At 37.1% G+C, this 19617-nt stretch overlaps 1 protein-coding gene across 4 annotated transcripts in view; it reads left to right on the forward strand.

Annotated features, from left to right (window-relative positions):
• ADD3 (adducin 3) overlaps positions 1-19617 on the forward strand; it is a 122300-nt gene that overhangs the window by 78634 nt on the left and 24049 nt on the right. For 3 of the 4 annotated variants that reach the window (XM_008144291.3, XM_028149407.2, XM_054728626.1), the window contains exon 2: positions 14405-14625. In XM_008144291.3, the coding sequence (XP_008142513.1) occupies positions 14431-14625 (195 nt within the window). In that variant the 5' untranslated portion in view covers positions 14405-14430. Of the gene's footprint in view, positions 1-14404; positions 14626-19277; positions 19332-19617 lie in introns of those variants that run through there. The other variant, XM_028149409.2, reaches the window with a different exon arrangement.

Genomic DNA, 19617 nt, shown 5'->3' on the forward strand with positions numbered 1-19617 from the left:
GCAGTTTGTTAGGTCAGGCTAGTCATATGCAAAGGCCTCTGCACACAGCTTGGGTGGGATTGTAAATTGGGTGGGTGTGGTCTCAGGGAATCATGGGGCGGTGCAAACAGCAATGGTTGCCCATTGGCCCTGCCCCGGGTAGGTCCCTGGGTCTCTGTGTCCCACAGCCCCATGCAGGAACAATGAACGCTGCAACCACCTCTGAGAGAAAGCTGCCCTCGCGTTCCGGCCTGATGCCAGACAGTCCAGTTTCTCCCCATATGAGTCTGGGTCCCCAGAGTCTCGCCCGGTACTGGAATTCAGAGCAGTCTGGAGTTTGTATCTCCCTTCCGATTGAAAAAGACCACAGTGTACCCAGTTGCCAGCCCATTTCTGCGAGCGCCTCCGTACCTTCACTCTTCCGCACCTCTGCACCTCCTACCAGTCTAGATGCACTTTTCTCTTTCCTTCTTTTTGTAGAACTTCCACTCAGTCAGCCTTCCCGTGGTTCTGGATGATATCTGTTTTTTCTTTTAGTTATAGTTTTGATGTGGTTGTGCGAGACAGCAAGTTCAGATGTTTACCTATGCCACCATCTTGGTTCCTCCAAAAATTGCTCATTTTATACCTTTACTAGAGGACAGATGCACGAAATTGTGCAAGGGGCTTGGCCCTCATGGCCCCGCCCACTGGTCGTTTAGGAAGGTTGTTTCGCCATCTGGTCTAATTAGCATATTAGCTCTTTATTATATAGGATACTTTCTTGTGATTACTTTCCAGTCAATTTAAGACATTTTAGATGCAGATTGCAATATACTCAAATATCTTAGATGTGTGGTAATTCTGATCAAACCATGATTAGCCCAGTTTTCAAGGATTGCTCTAGGTTCTCTGCCCTAGTTTAATCTAAGATAAGTAGAGAGTGTGATATTATGAATCAGTAGCCCTACTCACCTCACTTAGTTTAATAAATCCTTATTGAATAACTTTAATTGGAAGTTAAGAAAGGAAAAAGATGTTGCTGGGGCAGACAGACATACTCAAATAATTTAAAAGCAACATACACTATGACAAAGTGCTTTGGGAATACCAAGGGGAAACAAAGGCTAATTCTGGTGGGGGAGATTGGGGAAACTATAATGGAAGAACTTGGCTTTTAAATTAAGACCTCCAATGTGGATTAACATTTGGATGGATGAAGATGAGAGGGGAAAACAGTTTAAGTGTGTGAGAAACAAGGTGAACAAAGCCTTAGTCAGGGAAATAGCTTTTGTTTGGAAGAGGCATCATTTTCCAAAGTCTATAGGAGATAGACTTGAAGCCTTCTTCATCCTATTTTTAGAGACCCCCAGGCTTGATTCCTAAGTATTTTCTTTTAGGATGGGATTCTAGAATACTTTTTCTTTTCCCTTGAGGGAAGAACTAAGAAAATGACATTGTGGTAAATTACAGTGTGTAGCTTTGTACTTCTCAGTTGTAACCATGAACCTCAAGGGTTTAAGTATCCATACTATATTTTATATGTTTGAAATAAACTTTCCACCACTTTACAACTCTGTGAAACCCTTCCCTAACAATAGAGATCAAGGGTAGACACAAAATATTTACCAAACTCTGGAGAGCTACTTAAGTGGCTAAGCTCCATGAAGATTGCTTTTATTTGACAATAAAGTACTTGATGTGGGCTTTAAGTCCAGCTAAATGAGCACTATAGAACTAAGCTGTAAGTCTAGTCTTTGTGGGCCTCAGAAAAACAATAGTCCTACTGCAAGCCTGAGTTTAAAATATAGCAGGGAGTTTAAGTGGTCCCTTCAGGCATGTGTGAGTGGGCACAAAAAGCTGAGTCATATAGTTTACTCTCTAGTGAATAAGTTTGAAAGAGAAGCATTCCCGTTATTTAAAAACTAGAGGCCTGGTGCATGAAATTTGTGCATGGGGGGTGTCCCTCAACCCACCCTCTCCAATTTGGGACCCCTCAGGGGATCCCTGTAGGATCAGGCCTAAACCAGCAGTTGGACATCCCTCTCACAATCCGGGACTGCTGACTCCTAACGGCTCGCCTGCTTGCCTCCCTGCCTGCCTGATTGCCCCTAACCGCTTCTGCCTGCCAGCCTGATTGCCCCCTAACTGCTCCCCTGCCAGCCTGATCACACCCAACTGCCCTCTCCTGCTGGCCCGATCACCCCCAACTGCTCTCCCCTGCCGTCCTGATTGCTCCCAACTGCCCTCCCCTGCCGGCCTGGTCTCGCCACCAACTGCCCTCCCCTGCCGGCCTGATGGCCCCCAACTGCCATCCCCTGCCGGCCTGGTGGCCCCTAACTGCCCTCCTCTGCCAGCCCAATCGCCCCCTGGTGGCCCCCAACTGCCCTCCTTTGCTGGCCTGTTCGCCCACAACTGCCTTCCCCTGCTGGCCTGATCACCCACAACTGTCCTCCCCTGCCGGCCATCTTGTGATGACATCACACGAGGGCATGACGACACCTAGGATTTTATTATATAGGATGGTATAAATGACCCTAAATTCTTATGAAAACACATTTTTAAAAATATAATGAACAACATAAACTGGAACAAAAATAGAATCAGAGACATAGAAGCATCGAACAGATCGTCCAACCTCAGAGGGAAAGCAGGGGAGGAGGGTAAAAGATCAACCAAAGGACTCGTATGCATGCATATAAGCATAACCCATGGACACAGACATTAGAGGGGGGATGAGGGCATGTGTTGCGGGGTGGGAACAGCCAGGGAGAGGTCAATGGGGGGAAAAGGAGACATATGTAATACTTTAAACAATAAAGAATTTAAATTAAAAAATAAAAAAATCTGTTAACCTTGAGTGCATACCTACAAACCCCTTAAAATCAAGAAATTGGAGCTTGAGTCTTTAAGTGCTTTTCTTTCTCATAAAAGTTAACATTTTATGTAATGTGCTGAGCTTCTTAAATTAGTTTACTGCCAGAACTTTTAGTTGAAGGAATTTTTAAATGAAGTGTATGTTTTAAATCTTTTTTTTACAATGACAGATCATATGATCTATATATTACATGCTACTCTAGATCATGCACAATGCCCCGAGTAAGATAAATTGAGGGACTTAAGTAAGTCACATTTTCTTTTGGGACCTGTTTCTTCATTTGGAGAAAAGAGAGTATAGGACTGGATATAATTATATCTTATATCCTATTACTCTCTAACACCTTTAAATTCTAAAGGTGCTATTTCTCTTTTGTTTCTAATTAGGCTATGTTAGGGAAGGCAGTATTTATTTCTAAAGAACTGACTTTGATTCTGCATAGGTGCTATCCATTCACATTGTTATGCTGATAAAATGCCTCCTAAAATAGATATTATTGGGATGGAAATTCCATTGGAACAGTGTGTGTATTAGTTTTCTAGGGCTATCATAGCAAAGAACCACAAAGTGAGTGGCTGAAAACAACAGAAACTTACTGTCTTACAGTTATTGAGGCCAGAAGTCAAAATTCAGCAGAGTTGGTTTTTTCTGGAGGCTCTGAAGCAAATTGTTTTATACCTCTTTCCTAGCCTCTGGTACTTGCCAGCAATCCTTGGTGTTCCTAGGCTTACAGATACATCAGTTCAATCTCTGCATCCATCATCACATGGCTTTCCCCTGTGTGTCTCCTCTATGTCTCTGTGTCTACATCTTTCTCACTTTTCTCTTATAAAGACACTAGTTATTGTGTCCTAATTCAGTAATTTGATTACAAATTAAGACTATTTCAAAAAGATCACATTTCCAAGGTAATGACAAATTTGGGGGGATACTACTAAACTCAGTACAGTATGTAATGTTGAACTTCAAATCTACAGATGGTTCATTTGAAAAAGCTAGTTTCACAAAAATGGTTTGTTTTTACAAAAACAGATTTCTGAGGTTGATAAATATCTCTTTTCATGGACTTCCACTTAAAACCATTATCAGATTTCTAAAATGACAAGTTATAACCAAATATTTTTAAAAATTATTTCCAAGTACTATTATCTGTGTTTAATAAATTGCATTTTCATGGCTCAATATTAGACTTTCCATAGGGAAAGGCGGGGGAGGGGGAGGAGACTCAGGGGAGAGACAAACAGATGAGGTTATGGTGATCTTGAAATTCTCCATACGAGCCAAAATCTGAAGTAGGAACTCCTTCAAATCAGACTTCTTTGCAGTAATGATGTATTGAGTTACCTACAGCTTTTGGATTGACTTTTACAGCTGTATTTTATAAATTATAGTTATAAAAGCCAAAAATCTTTAGCTGGAATACCTGAAATAGGAGATCAAGATGAACTCTTGGGACTTACTCATACCCTATGTTCTTTAACATTTTATTGGTATATATTTGAGTAGTCTTTAAAATAAGGAACTTTGCCTCATATTTTTTGTGCCCTTCCAACCTCCCTCTTGTCACTCACTAGTCACAATGACCACATTAAGGATGGACCTGTTAGAAGTATTGTCACAAATGAATTTTCTAGGTTAGCCTTTTGGGTGAATGTTTGATTTTGCAAAACTCAACTCATCCTATCTAATAAAGAGGTGTGCCGCGCCAGCACAGCCAAGGGTTCGGCGAGCCTGAGCGGGGGCGACAAAGGATGGAGAAATGATAGACAAAGAGAAAAAGCTGGGTCTAGGTGGGTCTTCTGTGCCTTGCTGAGGCCACAGAACAGATCCAGACTGCAAAGCTGAGGCTTTATTTATAATCAGGGACAAACAAGGTAATCTGCAATGTTGTAAGTTTCACTTGTTTTGGCAGCACTTGCTGCCCATTAGCTACCCAGGAAAGATCTAGGGAGCAGTTACAAGGTCAAGCTTAATTATGCTTAGAGGACTGTGCCCTCCAAGCTGGGACTTGTTTGCGACTTTGCCAGCAGGTCAGTCCGAGGCTTAACCCTATAACCGCTTCCTACAAAGGGGGAATATGCTAATTGACTGCCATGCCCTCAAAGATGGCAGCACCCTCAGCCACAAGATGGCAGCGCCCAGTCCCCTCAGCCCCACTGGGGCAGCAGGCATCTGGCTGCTCCATGCGCCTGCCTCCGGAGTCCCCCAGTCCCCTCATCCCCCCAGCCATGCAGGGCCAACCCAGGCACAGGCAAGCCTCGGATGTCAGCTGCCCAGCCGCCCAGGGCCGCCTGAGGCTCAGGTAACCAGGGCCGGCCGAGGCTTGCGCTGCTGGCAGTGGCAGCAGCAGAGGTGTGATGGGGGCGTTGCCCTCCCCTGATCGCTGGGTCGCCTCCCGCCCCTGAGGGCTCCCGGACTGTGAGAGGGGGCAGGCCGGGCTGAGGGATCCCCCCCCCTCCAGTGCATTAATTTTTATGCACCGGGCCTCTAGTTATTATTTTTAATAATGAGCTTTGGGAGATTGTTTGCATTTCTTCAGACTTAGGAACCAGAATTTCTTGGTTTCTTCTAGAGGCTCTGAAGCAAATTGTTTTATGCCTCTTTCCTAGCCCCTGGTACTTGCCAGCAATACAGCAATGAATGCCTTGGTGAAATAGGTAGATGTAAGATTGGAATTTCAGGGAGTTAAGTTTTCTATATTACTTGTATTCTGATATTCACTTTGGAAAGTTTCCCAGGTTTCTAGAGTAGATATGCAGTAATAGGTAAGAGTGAATTTGACCTCAAACATTACTCTCAAGAAAATGTCAAAAGCAAAGACTTTAAATTTTTAAGCTCAGTACTGGACAAATAATTAAGTAGACTTTAATACATGAAGGTATGTGAGGGTTGATGTTTCTTAAAAAAAAAAAAAAAAAAAAGCTTTGTGCCCAGAAGGACTTACATACCAAATAGTAAAGAACCAAAGACTTAAGGTATCTCCAGAAATTGAGTGCAATGAATCTTTCTTTAAAAATCATAATCTCCAGTGATTCCATTTTTTGAAACCTCTCATTTATCATGAGCTGTCAAATTCTGGATAGTTTCCTGGATCTCAGTTTTTAAAATTTCACTGATACCAGGGGACTTAACAGAAACTAAATGTCTGAGAGACACATTGGAGTTATCAATCCACTTGTCTTTGTTAACTTTCTCTTACGGGCAGGTGGGGTGGAGGGGCCCTTCTTTTGTTTTTCCCCAACCATTTCCAAAAGCTCCATGTTGTGGACAAATGATAACTCAAGGGATATATACAAGGCATTCGTCATATTTTGAAGAAAGGAGGGTAAAGGAACCAAGGCATATGTTTTTGGATTCTCAAGATATGTGAAGGATTACCTCTCTATGGTTGATTGTTTTACTCATCATTTTATAAGACTATATGTTAGTTTATTGAAAAATCCGTTTCTTGTTTGCTTTTCCAAATGATTCATGTTGGGAACAATTTGAGCTAAGTCTGGGTAATGATTGAGCTTGGACTTTAGAAAATACATTTCCTCTGAACTCTTTATACATGTTTTCAAATTTGTAACTCTGCCCTTTGCATGGCCATTATCATTGGTAAATTTATAATGAAGGATTTTTTTTTTCAAGTTACCAGTGAATGTTACTTCCACTCCTTCCAATGTCTAAGCAAGTAACTGCCTCTCTCCTCCCCAGCCCCTACTCTTCAAATACAGAAACCCAGCTCACAAGTAATGTTGATCAATGAAATATTCTTCATCAATTATTGGCACTTTAGTACGAGTTAGATTCATCCTCCTCTTAATACAGCAGTGAATGCCTATGGTCTTTGAAACACCCTGCTGAATGTTGTCCTAGCAAGCACCTACTTGAAATTTTTGCTCTGCACTTACATTTTGAACTATGTATATTGTGATTGCATGTAACTACTACTATATGTCCCAGTTGTACACATACAGGATGTATTTTTCCTGTTTGTTAAAATAGTTTATCAGTTAACAGTGTAATTTTTATTTATAAGACAAAGTCAGAAACCAAAATACTCTCATAGTTGTGCCCTCCAATTTTTTCTTTTCTGATTTTTTTAATGAATGCTGATCCAGCTGTCAACTTCCATTGAGTATAGGACACTTAGTAATGTAATAGGTTGTTGCTACTGCTACTAGCTTATTTTGTTGTTAGTATTTTTTCTTTAAATTGAATTTTTAACTAAGACTTAGATTAATAGTATCTTTTACTAATCATCTGTAGATTCATTGTTTCCTAGACTTTTAAGTTGAAGATTAGAATTTATACTTTTATTTTAAAGATATACTTAACAGAAGTCATTTCAAAACAACAACAAAAAGGATTCAGAAATTTAAAAATGATTTGGATCCATCTTAAGATTTTGGCAGTAGGCCAGACAGAGTTAAGTTTCTACATTTATGCCATTTTTACAGCCCTACCAGGTTTTTTAATTTTACTACTTTGAGAACATTTACTGTATCTATTTTGGTGCTGAATATTGTGATCCTATATTTCCAGGCACCACAATAAAGAAAGGCCATAATCAAGGTTGTAATAGCTTTGTATACTTTTGGGAAATGACAGTCCTTGGAGCTATTCCATCTTTTTTTGTTAACTCTTCCACACGTATTAATATCTGTAACCATGAATAATTCCTCATTTGAAGAGCATTTGGTTATCTGAGGCAAATTATGAAACCTCACTTTTTTATTATGAAGTGGGGATGCTGCCAACATAATCTTCTGAGGATTGATTTGCTTCATTATAAATAGTTAAAGGCCATCAACTCTTTCAAAATGATGCCAAATTAACTTGAGTGGTAAAAGTGTAAACTTGAACATCATTTATTATTACCTAGGGCACAATTAATGTCATTTTGATAACCTCTAATTAAGACATAGTAGTCATCTGGTGCTTGAGCATTATAGCTTTAGAAAAAGCTCTCAACATCTCTGAGTATAGTTTCATCCCATCTGTACAATGTGATCCTTTAATCTAGTCTGAAATATTCCAAGACAGCTGTCATAGAATCAATAGCATTATAGCAATAAGTGCTTTGTGGGATAATTAAATCTTCTTCCATTGGGCACTTAGAAAGTATCATTTGTATCGATCAGTTATACTCAATGCCAATTTGTTTGTTTTACATTTTCCTTGACTTTTATCTACTTTTTCAGATCTATGTCAGTTATATATAAAAATTTGGCCAGCAGTTGGAACTACTTCATGTCTTCTCGAATTTAAAATGAATTAAATTTCACTGGCCAATATGAGGATGTGACTTGTCATAGTTTGTGCCGAGTCAAATTTGTTTTCTAGAACATCAAATACCTTCAAAAAGTTATAGTAACTTTCATTAAGAAAAATTCTAACTCAGTAAACAAGCTGTTGTTGTTACCAAATGTCCTTCTGACATCTTGTCATATCTGATTATTGTTTTAATAGAACATTAGGCCTGGTACTTGAAAGTAGAGCCATCTTGTTGCTTATATTCTAGAGAAAGCTGTTAAAACTGCCAAGAATTTTAAGTTTGGAAAGATGTTTCATAAGTAATAACTTTTCATAAGATTGTGTTTACCATTCCCAGCCTAGAAATAATATAAACCAGATTTATATAGAAGGAGCTGTGATATAGTAAAATAATTCAATTCAGCTGCCACTTATGGAGCATTCTACCATTATGAGAACTACAAACATGAGCAAAGAGATCTGGACAGTTGAACTAGAAGTCGATAAGAGTCAGGGGAAAAAAATCTGACATTGAGTTATACAGATGGTACTTCGTAAGTGACCAAATGGAGGAGAATTTAATTATCCCACAAATCACTAAGACCTTATTTCTATCCTATCTAATAAAAGAGTAATATGCAAATTGACTATCACTCCAACACACAAGATGGCTGCCCTCATGTGGACACAAGATAGCCACCACAAGATGGCCAGAAGGGAGGGCAGTTGGGGGCGATCAAGCCTGCAGGGGAGGGCAGTTAGGGGTGACCAGGCTGGCAGAGGAGGGAAGCTGGGGGCAATCAGGCTGGCAGGGGAGCAGTTAGGCATCAATCAGGCTGGCAGGGGAGTGGTTAGGGGGTGATCAGGCTGGCAGGCAGAAGCGGTTAGGGGCAATCAGGAAGGTAGTCAGGCGAGCAGTTGGGAGCCAGCAGTCCTGGATTGTGAGAGGGATGTCCGGCTGCCCGTTTAGGTGCAGTCCTACCGGGATAGGGCCTAAACGGGCTGTCGGACATCCCTCGAGGGGTCCCAGATTGGAGAGGGTGCAGGCTGGGCTGAGGGACACACAACCTCCCCCACTTTGCCCCCCGTGCATGAATTTCATGCACTGGGCCTCTAGTAAACTCATAAACATTTAAAATATATAAATCAATGAATCATTTCTTATTTTCTTTTCTTTAGCGCATATTCATTTCCCCCTTGTTCACCATCTCTCTCTCTCTCTCTCTCTCTCTCTCTTCACTCCTCTCTCTTCCTCCCTCCCTCTCCCCTTTTCCTTTTTCTGTTTCCCATCTGACCATCACTTGAATTTCTAGGATAGTGTTTTTCAAACTGTGGGTCACAACTCATTAGCAGATTATGAATCAGTGTGACCCACATTTTTAAAAAACTGAAAGTATTAGAATATACCACATAGTAAGGGAAAGTATGTCATGAATTTATTTGTTATATATCTCATGTATTTTACGTGATTATAACATAAAGTACATTTCTATTGCTGATTGCCATTTTTAAAAAGTTTGAAAGCTACCGTTCTAGAGTGTTTCATCTATTTGTGTCTTGAACCTAATGTTCTTTAAACATACATGCTGAATAGTTACTGCATAAATATTTGGATAAGATTTTTAAAACTAGAATTTTGTTTATGCTTGATATCTTGTGTCTAATCTGCATGGCCAGAGGAAAACCCATAGTGCTGACAAGTTTTATAACATTACTTTTAAAAAATCTATTTTCCACAGCATTTTCAATTCAAAGAACACTGTTAAAAGACTGATTTTTTTTGTAATAGAGTTCATACTGGTTTGCACTGATTTATATTGCTCTGAAGTCTAGGAAGCCTGACTGTGTATAGTAGTAGTAGTGTGGTACTAAAAATAGGATTAGTTCATTTTAAAGAGAAGGAGCCTGGGAACTGAGTTGTTTGACATATCACCTGGAAACAGAAATATTTATGTTAGGTTTTGTCGTTCAGGGTTAAGAGGAAATAGAATCTACCATTTACTTCGCTTGAAACATTCTTCTTGTAAGGCAGTATAGTAAAGATGTAAGACTCCCATATTCTAATTGAATTGTTTTATTTTTTTAACTGTTAAGTTTTGAGAGTTTCTTATATATCATACACACTAGTCCTTTGTAGGATCTGTGGTTCGAAAATTTTTTCTCATGGTCTGTAGCTTTTTTTTTTTAATCTTAGCAGATTTTTGCAGACAAATATTTTAAATTTTGGTTAAGTCCAGTATATCAGTTTTCCTTTATAGGTCATGGTTTTGTGTCAAGTCTTACGAACTCTTCCTGGCTGTAGATCTGAAGATTTTCTCTTCTAAAAGTTTTATAGTTTTACACTTCAGTTTGTGATTCATTTTGAGTTCATTTTTTTTATTGTGGTAAAATACACAGAACATAAAATTTACTATTTTGACCATTTTAAAGTGTGCAATTTAGTGGCATTAAGTAAATTCACAATGTGTGCAGCCATCACACTCTCTAGAATCAGAACTTTTGCATCACCCCAAACAGAAATCCTAGTACCCATTAAACAGTCTCTCCTCATCCCGCCTTCCCCTGAATAATATTCCATTATGTGGATAATACTACATTTGTTGTTTATTCATTCATCATTTGATGGAATTTGAGTTGGTTCCACCTTTTGGCTATTGTGAATAGTGCAGCTATGAACATTTCATGTACACGTTTTTTTCTGTCTAACTTACGTCACTTAGCATAATGCCCGCAAGGTCCACCCATGTTGTTGAAAGTGGCAGGATTTCCTTCTCTTTATGGCTGAATAGTATTCTGTTCATGAAATATATTTCATTTTTAAAAATCTGTTCATTCATCAACACTTAGTTTGTTTCTATTATTTTGGCTATTGAAAATAATGCTGCAAGCTTCTCCCATATTTTTCTTAATTTTGTTTATGTTCAGATAATCTTGTGGATCCTAAATGTTTTCAAAGCTTGAAATGCAGTTCAGTCTGTAGTACTTGGTGTACAAAATTTCAGATAATCAGTTGTGCTTATGATTGGCTTAAAATCTATGTAAAGGAGAAGTTACTATTCTTATTCTTTATTCTTTATGTTTTATATAAATTCCCAATTCTTATTCCATGTGCATAAAACTTGGAAACTTCTTCTTTTAAAAAGCCAAGTTAAATAATGAGCTTTTGAAGTTTTAAAAAGGTCAGAGTGTTGTGAGTCATTTCTAATCTAATTTCCCTTTTTTTGTGCCATTTCCTCATTTTTTTACAAATGCCATAAGCTCCAATTGTTAAATATTCAGGAAAGAATGTAGACTAAAAGTTTCAAAATTTTGGAGTCCTCTTATGTTTTATGATATGTGAAGTAGTATGTGTCATTGTAAAGTGAACTAGGAAACAGAAAATCATGGCTTGGAGTATTGCCCCAGACATAAGCAGTATGAATTGGGGCAGGATTCTTAATCCACTGAACATCTCAATTATCAACCTGAACTTATAGCTGCAAAGATAAAATCAGAAAGGTATAAGAGATGGTATAAACTACAAAGTGTTATACACATATAATGTGTTCTTTTTTTATTTAAGTAGGTGGTTAGAGGTATCTTTCTCTTTACCTTACTCATTGAAAAATGTGTTCATCATAAAGAGTTCTTCAAACTATAAACTTTTACTTATTAATGTTTCACTTATCAGCTTCTTAAACCAATGCTGTGACAATGAATCTACCACCACAATTCTTTACTTTTTGCTGTGTTTTCATAAAATTATTTTATAAATATAACAAACTTGTTATCTAACCCTATTCTTCATTAAACTAAATAGTGCTTTTGGAATTGAGAAATAGGTAGAATCCAACTAAAGGCAATATTTGTGGACTGTCTTTTAAAAATGGCTTAAGCCAGTGGCTTGCTGTGGCAAACGAAATAGAATTGATTTCTTTGTTAAGTGATATCCCAGTTATTAATCAAGTACTCTCTTAGTCTGTAGTTGGCCATTTAAAAGTTAGCATGACATAATAAACAGCTTCTAAGAAAATAAGGTTCCAAAGATTGATTAGACCTCTAGACTTGTGATAACCCAGCTGGATATGAAAAAAAGGAAAGTTTTTTACAGTTGGTCCTCTGTATACCACATTTTTTTTAATATATAGCAAGATAATGGTAAAGACCATAGGTTGGTAAGCCAAACTAATAACAGTACAGGGGAAAAAAAAGAATTTTTGAAGAATATAATATGACCAGAGTTATTCTTCTAGTAGTAGATGTTGTATAAAAAGAAGAAATTAAAAAAAAAAAAACTTTGAAGAACACATTTAATTATCACTCATTCTTTAATTGTATTTTCTTTCAATTTTTTAAATAATGACTTAGGACATGGAAGGCTCAATTATATAAAAGTTCATTTTTTACATTTTTTCACTGATTAATTGCTTTCTAGTCACAAAATCAGAATTTCATTTAAGTGGTATCATATAAAGTGTTTTTTTAAGCTATATTTCCTGAATTTTCAGTGTAGTACACTAAAGTAATTTAGATAACTTACAGAATGTTGTATATGAAATTAATGTTGGCAAGAAGAAGGTAATAATTTCAATGTGCTTTGCAAAAAAATTATTTTTAAACAGAAGGAGTTTACACTTCTAAGACCAGAATTAATGCAAGAAGTTTTAATGTCTTATCATAAGTTTGCGTGGGCTAAGTTGGGTCAAGGCAGCTTTAGAGATGAAGTCTATCACAGAAGACTAATTTGTTAGAGACAAATTGGTTGTTAACTGTGTTTAAAAGGTGAGACCAGATGTCTCTGGTCTTTATCAGGGATTCAGATCTCTAAGGTGAACGTGACCTTTTTTGCCTTTCCCCTTCTGGATCTAACTAGAAGTGTTCTGCTACGACTTCGAGGTTGTGGAATTTGCAGAGTTGTGGGTCCACAGAAACTTCCCTTCCCTTAGATTTTGACATAAATGGAAAAAGAATACTTGGATGTTTTACATTTAATTCCCCTTATTAAGAAGTGATTCTTCCCACCAGACAAATAATTACTTAAAAAATGTCACTTTGTAGTTAGTCAGAATGTTTTTTTTTGTTGCCCACTCATTTATACTGAACAGGTTGTAGGAATGGAAGTCACGATCCGCAGAGAAATTTATTATGTTAAACAAATTCATTTTTACAATTTCTTTTTTGTTTCCTTTTCTGGTTCCTTGCACCTTTTTGCATTTTCTATACTCAGTTCAAAAGAACAACTAGGAAAAGGAATATACCATCAGTGGTCTGTCTCCCTTTCTCTTGATTTAGGCTTACTACCATATCACTTCTAAAAGCTCGAGGAAGCATTCCTGTAGTTGGCAGTGACTCTTACTCTCTGCTAGGTCATTGCTCCTCTAAGTGTGGTTCAGGATCTAGTACCAGTCTGCACATTGGACTGTCTGTGACAAGTACACACTGTGATATTATGTGTTTAGAAACTTATTGCAGTTTGACATTGCCAAGACATCTAAATGCATAATTTTGTATTTTACAAAAATATAGGCCCACAGTAAGTTGGAGATGACTTCAACCTCTAACACAGAGATCCCAAAAGGGGGGTGAGGGGGGAATATTAAATGCCTATCCTGTTGATCTAGCTATAGTTGGTTAGGTGCTCAGTTGTAGCAAAGCCCAAATGAATTTGTTTCCCTAGCATGAAATCAAAACTAATCCTTAGTATCAGTGATAATCATGATAATTAAGTGAATCAGCTGTTCATGTGGTTTTTGAATAGCTTTTCATTGTTTCTTTACTTGGATTTTTGAAGTACTATCTTGCTGAAGTTATGTAGTCTAGCAATCTTAGTAATTCCTACATTTTCCCTGGGAACTTATTGAATCATTTAAAAATCTTAAAGCATGTTTCTCTCATGTCAGTAAATTATATTCACTACACAATTTAGTGGCTCTTAAATCTGGCTCAAGTTTGGTCTAACAAAACCTCATAACTGAGAGAAAAGAGCTCTACGGACAGTACTCACTAATTGTGAAAATTTGCCATTTTAGATGTGGCCTGTGTATTTTGATCATTACTTCCTTTAAAAATTGAACAGCAGTTGGTGACATTATTATAATTGAATCACAAGCTTCCATTAGCTCTAAAAATATCAATTTCCAATTTAGCGTTACAATTTAAGACATTTTTTACCTTAATTAAAAAACTGATCTGATATTTTGTTGAGAAGTTACCTTTTAAAGAAAGCTACCACTTACTCTAGGGATCGGGTGGCGGGGAGGGGAAGGTTCTGCTTGACCCATATAAAATTTTAATTTTATAATGAATTTACCTTACCATTAATGTCCTTCTTTGTGTTTATTAATACAGATAAGGGGAATCAGCAGGCTTGAAGCATGAGTTCAGATGCCAGCCAAGGCGTGATCACTACTCCTCCTCCTCCCAGCATACCTCACAAAGAGAGGTATTTTGACCGCATCAATGAAAATGACCCAGAATACATCAGAGAGAGGAACATGTCTCCTGATCTACGACAAGACTTCAATATGATGGAACAGAGGAAACGAGTTACTCAGATCTTGCAAAGTCCTGTGAGTTGAAATAATAAGAAGGCTATACTTTTCCTTCTTCTTTGGCAACCTTGATATAGTGAGGTCGGAGGTGTATCTTAACTCTCAGTTTAGAAGAAGGATGGAGGAAGAGTGATTAGTTGCCCCCATCTTGCAGAGGCAAAATACACACCTAATTTAGATATTAATTTTCAAGGCTTTAATAACAAAACAGTATTGTCTTGGTGGTGTTAATTTTCTTTGGGTGATTTTTGAATGTAATGCTTCATTGAAAGATGCTTCTGAGCTAAAGGACCCCCAATTCAAACTGAATATATCTGAAGAAATGAAAGGCATTACTGAAGTGTTAGAAACCAAGAAAGGAGTGAGGTACATCTCATGTACATATTTTCTTCTTCCTTTGGGTACCTCGACAATCAGAGCAGCATAGGAAGACTTAAGGTTTTTGAGATCTGAGATTGGGCAGCCTCGTGTTACATATACCTAATGCAGACACACATGCATGCATACACACCAAACTAATTAGATTAAAAGTGGACTATAATCTAAACTCAAGATGAAAATTCTGTCTGCACCGTAGTATCCAGACCTTACAAATTATATTCAAGTTTTCTTACCCTTAGTGGAATTTCAAAGGTCATGTATAAGTAATAGAAAATGAGAGAACAGCTTAATTTAAGATGCAAAATTAATTCATACCTTATGTAAAATGAAGGTCATGGTCCCCTTAAGGCAGACAGAGTTCAGCACACATAGACACATGATGCCCAGGTTAGGATTATATTAGGTTTCCAACTTAGGTACTAAAATAAGCATCAAGACAGAACTGCCTGGGGTGGCCCTGGTAAATCATTTTTGTTGTGCCCTTGTGAATTTAATCACAGAGGTTAAGTCCAAAGCCAAAGGGGAATTCCATTCTGAGTAATTCTTCTATACCAGTGGCCTAGATAAAAAGCAAATACAAGTTATAAAAGCAATGCAAGCTTTGAGAAATTTAAATATAGCTTAAATTTATTATTATTATTTTGTGTATGTGTGTTAATCCTCACCTGAGGATATTTTTCCATTGAATTTTTCAGAGAGAGTGGAAGGGAGGGGGAGAGACATAAAGAGAGAAACATGGATGTGAGAGAGACACATCAATTGATGAGTTGCCTCCCACACATGCCCCCACCAGGGCCAGGGATCAAGCCTGCAACCAAGGTACATAACCTTGACCAGAATCAAACCCTCAACCCTTCAGTCCTAGCTGAGGCTCTGTCCATTGAGCCAAACTGGCTAGGACAAGTATAGCTTAAATTGAAAGCTATCCTTTAAATAAACCCTTAAAGAAACCCTTTCCCAATGGAAAGGGAGATTAACTAGACTTCATCATGAAGGAGTAAATGCTAAGTGCCTTCTTTTATGAAACCTGAGTTTCTGTGTTTAGAAATATTTGAAGGACATGATAATTATTTGGATCAAAATAGATATATTTTCTCTTCTAAAGAAACCCCACTTTTAAGCTCTACCTTATTAGCTCGGTGATTATGTAGCATATAGTAAAAAGTAACTGAAAGAATGAAGTAAAGTTCAGATTTTGTTCAGGATTGTTAAATACTGAAATTTCTTTGGGAAGTGCACTAAAAAGGACCACTCAATTCTAACTGTAAAGTTTAAAAGGAAGAAATACTACACTACATTTCCATGTGAAGTTTTTTGTTTTATAATTTCCCCATTAAACCTGAAACAGCATATCTTTGAGTAGATTATCTAATTTTTAATATTTATGTATTTTCCTTTGTGATTTGGCTTAAAAGTATCAATTTTACTTATGCCTTGGGGAACTTAATAAAATAATGAGAAAGGGACGATATATAGGTTGTTACTTCTATATTCATATAGCAAGAGTGATAATCTTTAGCCCAGAGAGTAACAAAGGTTTAAAAGAATTGTAGATTGATCATTTTCCCCCTAGATTTTTGCTAGTGAATTTAAAATCTTGTTTGTGAAAGTGTAAAATTTTGTTTTCCTGCCATGTTTAACAACAAACTTTTCACCAAAAGAAATTATACATAGTGGCCTATAATAGTTACCTATTGCTAAATAACTAATTACCTCAAAATTTAGCAGCTTAAAACAACAAGCTTTAAATATCTCATCATTTCTGTGGGTCAGGAATTTAGAGCAGCTTAGATAAGTGTTCTGACTCAATATCTGTTATGAAGCTACAGTCAAGACATCAGCCAGGGCTGCTGTCATCTAGAGGCTCGACTGGCCCAGAGATCATTATATAGGTATTGGCAAAAGGCCAGAGTATCTTCCACATGGACCTTTACCTGAAGCTGTTTGAGTGTTCTCTTCCAAAGTATCTTAGCGAGACAAAGAGGAGCCTGCAGCACCTTTTATGACATTAAACACTACCATTCTTACCATGATTATTAGTTAGAAGTAAGTCACTAAATTCAGCTCATACTCAAGAGGACAGGAATTAAGCTCCACCTTATGAGGGGAGGATTGTTCACTCTCTGTTCACAATTTATTTTAAAACACTACAGTCTGTCATAGTTTATTTACCTTCCTCCCACCTGCAAAATATACCCACCTTCTCCTAACACCCTTGCAAAAGTCTCATTCCTGTACCATATATGCCTGAATCCAGAATCTCATCGAAATCTGGTCCAGGTGTATAAATCTGGTCCTGGGGTATAATTCCTTAAGTTCAGCTCCTCCTCTCAATCTATTGGCCTAAAAAACTAAAGAGATAAGTTTATTGATCTAAGAACTAAAGAGATAAGTGGTAGGGCAGGCAAAGATAATGCTATAACATTCCTGTTCAAAAAAGGGAAAAATTGGCTTATAAAGGAGTAACTCCCTCATAGCAATTCTGAAATCCATTTGGGCAAATGCTTGGAAGTTCCCCTGTTGAGGACTCAGTGCTTCTACTTACCAGGGTGAGTCTCCTTAGCTCTTGGCTCAGCCCTCTGGGTTTTGGGTCTGTTCTCTGAATCATTATTTCTTTTCCTTAAAAGGTAGCCTGTGTTGGCAACTGTATTTTTCTCAACCTGCTTCTTTCTTGTAGAGGTTTTAGAGTTCAAAGACCTCTTATCTTTTTGTACTGTCTTTGTTCCTTTAAGCCCAGGCTTGAGTTGTTTCTGCTAATATAAGTCTCTTAAAACCTGTGGGCCTCCTGTGAATATTGGTGTTCATTATTAGACAAAACTGAGAGCCAATAAGATAAAAATCAAAGATATTTCTAATTTGTGTTTGTAAGAAACAAATTGGTAAGTTTAAAATGGTGAGTTCATTTGGGAAGAAAGGAAATCAGGAGAGAAATCAATAAAAGCAAAGTATAATACTTGTTTTATTAAGGATTTACTGTGTGCAAGGCACCTATTATGTATTGAATCTTATTTAATCCTCAAAAACTCCATCAAAGAAGTATTAATATCCATAGTTTACAGATGAATAAACTGAAACTTAAAGACATTAAATAACTGAAGTTTTACAAATTTAGTTAAATGGTGGGATCTAAATTTAGACTCTAAAGTTCATACCCTTAACCACTAAGCTGTACCACTTAAAGCATTCAATAACAATGAAATAATTTCACCCATATATTATTTTTTCATTCATCTTCAAATTCTGTTGCTCAAGTTAATCCAACCCCACTCAAGAAGAGTTTCTAGTTAGAAGACATTTTGGTGCCTATAAATTTGAACAACAAACAGCACATTATTGTCTTGAGCTGAGAAAATAAGAGAAGAGCATAGAATTTGTCTCATCCAGACTCCAAGTATTACTTAATTTCATGACCTTTTATCATAATTGTTTTTAATTTAAGAAGGTATTTGTCTTAGAAATTAAATGCTGGTGAGGAAACTGGCTTTAGCTAGAGATTTTGTTAATGCAGTAGAGAGAAGCCACAAGTTTTCTTTGACAGATATACTCCTCATTTACATGTCTATGGAGACCCTAGATTGTCATTTCCCCCCTTGTCTCAGAATGAAGCATTCATGGCAAACCACTGGAATTAAATAATGCCTCATCAAAATTGAAGTATGTAAGTTGAAAAACTAATAGCACATGTGCATAGTAGGTATTTGGTGGATTCTGAATACATGGATGAAGGGTATATGAATAGTTGAGTAGGCTTTGACTCATTAAACACTTGAATGTTGTCTAGCAAGCTCCTATAGAACTTTACTGTTTAATGTGGAAAACAGTTGGTGTATTTCAGAAAAAGAATGCAAGTTCTTAAGCCTTACCACTTATAGGAAGCAATTTAAACTAGTTGACAGAAGTGTGTAATGTTATTCTGAAATATAGCACAACAGGAATGTAGATGGTGAGCGTTCAGGCACATGACAGGGTGATGTGTGATGCTATATGCTTATTTTGAAGAATGGAGAAACTTCAAAGTCATATACCTTTTAGAATATAACTCTCATTAAGGCCTAAAATTTAACTGTGTCTTAATTAGAATAGTTGGTCAAAATCACCATGATTTATCTGGGCACTTTAGAAGTTTAAGATGCAAGCATTCTGTATTAACTGTTTGTATTTTAATTATATATCAGTTTCAAGAAGAGATATTATTCTAACTTTTAGGTTCATAATAATTAAGACTTAGATACAGGAGAAAGACCATCCAGAAGAAAATTTGGTTTATTTGTTTTTTCTCCTTTCAACAGGACCAGTGGTAATCTATTTCCAAATGAATACATTTCTTAATGGAGAATTTCTAAGTAAGTTTGTTATGCTCCTAATCCCTCTTTAGGAGAGATCTAATAACATAATTGTAGGGTGCCTTGGGAGCAGCAAGTCTGTAATCTTTTTTTTTTTTCTTTTTGCTCCAAGTTTTCTCTCTAGTAACTCTTATGATATAGAACATCCACATGTGGATATTTTAAATCCATCTCTGATATTTATCAGTATTGCTACCTGATTTCCATGAGTTAGATATTACTTATAAATTAGCCAATGTGATTTCTTTTTAGCCTTAACTGAGATAATTGTATCAAATCAGTTTCT

The sequence above is a fragment of the Eptesicus fuscus genome, chromosome 17 (assembly GCF_027574615.1).
Source record: "Eptesicus fuscus isolate TK198812 chromosome 17, DD_ASM_mEF_20220401, whole genome shotgun sequence".
Lineage (NCBI taxonomy): Eukaryota > Metazoa > Chordata > Mammalia > Chiroptera > Vespertilionidae > Eptesicus > Eptesicus fuscus.